At 37.0% G+C, this 5,548-nt stretch overlaps 1 protein-coding gene across 1 annotated transcript in view; it reads right to left on the bottom strand.

Moving 5' to 3' along the window:
• LOC115154225 (single-minded homolog 2) overlaps positions 1-4,187 on the bottom strand; it is a 16,919-nt gene extending 12,732 nt beyond the window's left edge. Inside the window, exons 1-2 of the mRNA XM_029700225.1 lie at positions 3,642-4,187; positions 2,530-2,786 (exon numbers count right to left, since the gene is read on the bottom strand). Coding sequence (XP_029556085.1) covers positions 2,530-2,704 — 175 coding nt within the window. The 5' untranslated portion in view covers positions 2,705-2,786; positions 3,642-4,187. The remainder of the gene's footprint in view (positions 1-2,529; positions 2,787-3,641) is intronic.
• Positions 4,188-5,548: the final 1,361 nt, after the last annotated feature.

Genomic DNA, 5,548 nt, shown 5'->3' with positions numbered 1-5,548 from the left:
CCTGCAAAAGGCCATTCAGGCATCTTTGGCACTGCCACGTATAATGCAGAGACACACATACTAAGCTATTGACCCAATGCCTTCTACGCCAAAAGAAAAGATGGACACCAGCCAGCCTTAAAGGGGACATCAACCATGACAGATATCCCTTGAGATGCTGCTCATAATAGTTTGAGAAGTATTGAGCCTTGTAATGTATACAGTGCCTTCAGAAAATATTCATACCCCCTTGACTTATTACACATTTTGTTGTGTTACCAGTCACTAAGAATAAGATACATTTTCCCTACAGTCACTCTCACTCGCTGTGATTTAATTTGGCTATTATATGCTTTGATCAGATACTGGGACATGCAAATAACATCTGTGTGTTTATACTCAACATGTCTGTTTGCAAAGGAGGCCAGCAAATTGTGACTTGACAAATCACCCCCCAAAATGTTTTTACAGATCCATGTTTTAAAACAAAGTGTTAGTAACATTTCAGAAGTGTCATCTGAAATTATACAACTTTAATTTGAAATTGACTATGATGTGTGATAAAGTTGAATATTAGCATGCCAGGTTAGTCCATCATATACATTTGTAGCAGGGTGGAATTTGTCAAATGCTGTGAAATCAATAGCCAATTACACTTGTTTCATAGTCTGGGTTTTCTCAGAAAAATATATGATCACCCTACATTTTCTCAATGTAAACGCATACTTTGATTTGATTTGAGAGCTTTGATTTGACTAAGAAAACTGAGAAAATATGAAAAGAATATTGCAATAGCCAAGTAGTCCAACTGACAACAAAATATTTTTCAATAATGTTTTGGTCAAACATTCAGAGTTAACAGCTCACGTTTTTTACTGTTATATTTTCATACTTTCACCATCAATACCTATTTCCTATAATTCCCTGTGTCTTGATTAGACGTAAACTAAAGGATTAGGCGATGTGCAGGACAGGCCTTTTCCGGATCTATAGTTCCAAATAACGATAAGTGGCAGCGACAGAGACGTTTCACCTGCACCCCCGCTATAGGCCTAAATGGAAAATTCTAATCTGAGGTAGCGCGGAAATGTCAGAAATGTGTTTTCTTTTTATTTATGAAAATGTTTTAAATAACTACCTCAAACTAAAATACATTCTTTGTGCAATTTGCACATTTTGCGCATGGAATACACGAGATAAACATGCATAATTGGAATGAGGTGATAGGCCTATTATATTTAACGAAATTTTGCGCATCATAAATATTGAAATCTGCCTCGGGACTAAGTTTCTGATTTCCCAGAATAGTTATTTGCAAAATAAGATTACACATTAATTTGACAAATGTGAGGGAGAGTGGCTATTGAAATAGACTCGTTGGACGGCGGTCTCTCTCAGTCCAAGGATGTCGGGAATTAAATTGAGACACAGACAATATTCAATAGGCTACATCTGATGTCAAAAGAGAAAATAAAAACAAAAAATGTATGGCAGACTGTATTTTTGCCTAGGCAAGGATACTGTCTACAACTAATTCAAAAGTTATATTTCGTTTGAAATAATGTAATTAAGGTGAAAGAATGTAATTAAGGTGAAACAACCCTATCTAATTATATATGCTATAACCAAAGTGCTAAACTAATATTTCACTTGTAAGTTAATACAATTTAAAACACAGGCCTATGGTCTGTCCTTTTGAAATAGCCAGCAGATAGCCAGCAGATATTTGCCTACTACATCTATAGAATTTATTAGTCTCAATTTATAATTCCTATTCTGTTTTGTTGTGTAGGCTATAGTGTTTTGTAATATTGTTATACAGTGTATTTATTTTTTTGATTCCACAAGATATCACACTTTTTATTGGTGAAATGGTCATAAACTGAACGACTCAAATCCAAAAGTAACGGGTGGCCCTTAGTCCGTGTCTTTCAGGTTTCTGTGACTTTATGAGTGATGACAGACCAATTCTATGAGAGGAGGAGGACTGCTTTCCTGGGGTTTAGCCTGTCGAACTGTTCCTTTTAGTGACCAGAATTGGATGATTTATCATAAATCATAATCTAGAGCCTCGTGTTTAGGAGTGAAAACATAAATCAAGCAAACAAACTTGTAAAATAAGTATTTTTTTTAATTGCATGACCAGGTGGGAAAGGGGAAAGTTGGTGACAATTCTAATCACACTTTTACGCACACATGGTCACCGTCACTACGCACCTGTATATTGATATTTATCATTTGTGTAGCACGTATTCTACTGGATAATTTTTTTGGAAATAAAACTCAAATTTTCCATGGGAACATTAACTTTGGGAAGTGAAAATGGAAACCTACATGACTTCGAAAATGTGATTATATTTTGGACATATGAGTGTCCTGCTGCGCTCAAAACTAACATTTATTTAGTTCTATTTGCTGACCCGTTTTATGGGTATTTGTTAAAACCATAATACAAAGACCAATATTATGTTTCGAGAACTGACATGTTCCTCTTCTCTTGAAGACATAACTATGATTGATCATTCAACTGATAGTGGTAGTATAACTCACCGTCTGGAAACACGGCTCTCATCTTCAGGTAACTGGTTGTCAGCCGAATGATTGAAGCCTTATCCAGTTGTGAGGTGATGGCCGAAGGTAAAGGCAGTAATTTCGCCAGTTCATAAAATTCTCCATTTTCTTTCTCTCGTCTCGTCTTCGCTGCATTCTTGGACTTTTCCTTCATCTCTGACTGATGTAAAGTAATGCCTGTTGCATAACAGAACACCTTCCTCTTCGCCCTCAACACGTAGATTTTGCCTTTTTATCTTTGAATCAGAAAATGCACTTAGCAATTAGATAGAAACATAACGATATTGCAGCATATTCATTCTCATTTCTTGAACGATCTACATGTGAAAAATAGTTCCTCTCCTTGTAGATTCCAGATACGTGCATGTTCACTGAAAATTGTTACATGTATTTCGTTAAATTCAACCTAAAAACCATAGGCCTACATGAGGATACAATAGTTGTAAAAAAATGTGGTCTTGGTCTCAAACGTTGTTTTGCGACGCGTGTGCGTAACACAGTTAATGTGGTAAACAACGCTAAAGTTACCAGTGCCCTGTAATCATCTGAACGGCTTTTTCTTAGATTACTTTTCATTCAAAAGAGTCAGTGAGTACACATCTTGGGTAGGCTCCCTCCAGTCTCCAAGTGGTGGCATGAGAAACATGATGCTCTATTGAGCGATTAAACAACGGAATACGTCGACTCTGACAAACATCCCACGGATGAACGCCCCGTTTCGACAGGAATGACTCCCTTGAAGTATCAGAAAATGTCCAATGTTTAGTCACACCGTCAACAGAAGATTCTGTTAGATTCGCTGTACCTTATTGTTGTGAATGTGTAGGCCCCTAGACATATTATTAATATGCGTGAATCAAAAGTTTATTTCAATCGTTGACTAAAGAAAGCATGTGGATTAAGCCCATTTGGTCTACTGTTAACGTTTGAAAAGAATTGGACGCGAAATTCTTCGTGCGTTATGGAAATGTAGGCCTATCCAACTATTCCATTTGCCAAGTAATTAAAACCTCGACGCACACATGCCCCAGACACATTTCAAGACGTCCATGATGTAGATACGTTTTTACAAAAGATCAATTTGAAGTTACCTGCGTCTGGACTGTTATTTTTCACATTTAATTCCTGCGTGTGCTCGCTGCCATAACCATCAGAAATGTGTCTTCGGTGACGCACTGGCACTGCAGTTAGGATGATGAGTGAATAAGGCCTATGTGTCCTTCCCATGAAATGTCCACCTTTTTTCATCGACTCAGGAAGACATCAACTGAGTTCTCAATTTCTTAATTTCAACGCCAGGATAAGGATACATAGGAACTACGTTACCAATGGAGAGCATGAGAAGTTGCCTCAGACGCAATATTTTCCTCTTCAAGAAGTCTCGTTGTTCAGGTTCAATAATCCCAAAAGGCAGACCGATATTCCAAGCAGCATACGTTAATTCCTTTCGCAGAACCAAAGGCGGACGAGGGCGGTACGTCGGAGAGGGCACGGTTCCAAACAGTTACGTCACGGAGTCTCCGCTGCCTCCGTCAAAGCAACAGTGCAAGATATTGTCTAAAAACATGACCAAATGCAGCGCAGGGCTGACATGACAATAGACTGCATGCGTGTCTCTTCCAAATTCATCTGGTCACATCTTGTAGGCTATTGTCCATTTCAATGTGATGTAGCCTATGAAGTCAGTCCCGCCAGCCTTGTAGGAAAGTTTTTAGAACGATTAAACATTTTAGGCTTTATAACCTCTTCGGCCTACAGTAATTGAATTCCTTAATGTTCATATCCTACAAAATGTATATTTTCAATAACAATCTCAAAAGATTAGCATAAAGATTTCATAGGTCTGGGCCATAAGGCACTGACTGAACGATTCAATGTGGTAATTTGAATATGCGTTTATAGAATCCCCTTGTTATGTTTGCTTTCCATAATTTGTATTCCCATAATTTTGCATATTCAGTAGGCTATTCAAAACACACTTTGCCATATGATATACTCGTTATACCTCCTATATTGCATGGCGAGACAGCATGCAAAGTCAAGCCAGGCCAGAAGCAAGAAACACACATTATCTGTAGAGTAGGGTTCCCCGACCAGAGGCCCGCGGATAATTTTATTTGGCCCCCCAAGTTTTCTGAGCAAAAAATAATTATTTTTGTAATTATTTTCGTTCCGAACATAAAAGACTGTAAAATCACCAGGAAATGAGCTCAAAGTGATTTTGCTTTAGGAAATCTGTTCCCAAGTATTTCCACGCATAAATAAGCATATATGATCGCATCCCAATGTAATCAAAGTTTGAAATTATTCTGTTTTTGTCAAATACTATAGCTATCTGTTTGGGATTCTTTGCAGTGTAAAAATAATGTAGAACTATGTTCTGGCCCCCAGTGGTGTAAAGTACTTAAATAAAAATACTTTTAAGTACTACTTAAGTCGTTTTTTAGGGTATCTGTACTTTACTTTACTATATCTTTTGGCCAACTTTTACTTCAATACATTCCTAGAGAAAATTATGTACTTTCTACTCCATACATTTTCCCTGACACCCAAAAGTACTTGTTACATTTTGAATGCTTAGCAGGACAGGAAAATTGTCAAATTCCCACTATCAAAATAACATCCCTGGTCATCTCTACTGCCTCTGATCTGGAGGACTCACTAAACACAAATGCTTCGTTTGAAAATTATGTCTAAGTGTTGGAGTGGGCCCCTGGCTATCCATAAATGTAAAAATCAAGAAAATTGTGCTGTCTGGTTTGCTTAATATAAGGAATTTGAAATGATTTATACTTTTACTTTTGATACTTAAGTAGACCTATTTTAGCAATTACATTTACTTATGATACTTAAGTATATTTAAAACCAAATAGCCTACCTTTAGACTTTTATTCAAGTAGTATTTTACTGGGTGACTTTCACTTTTACTTGAGTCATTTTCTATTAAGGTATCTTTCATTTTACTCAAGTATGACAATTGGGTACTTTTTTCACCACT

This window comes from Salmo trutta, chromosome 19, assembly GCF_901001165.1.
Source record: "Salmo trutta chromosome 19, fSalTru1.1, whole genome shotgun sequence".
Lineage (NCBI taxonomy): Eukaryota > Metazoa > Chordata > Actinopteri > Salmoniformes > Salmonidae > Salmo > Salmo trutta.
Note: the sequence above shows the minus strand (reverse complement) of the source record. Positions and strands in the feature narration are given on the sequence as shown.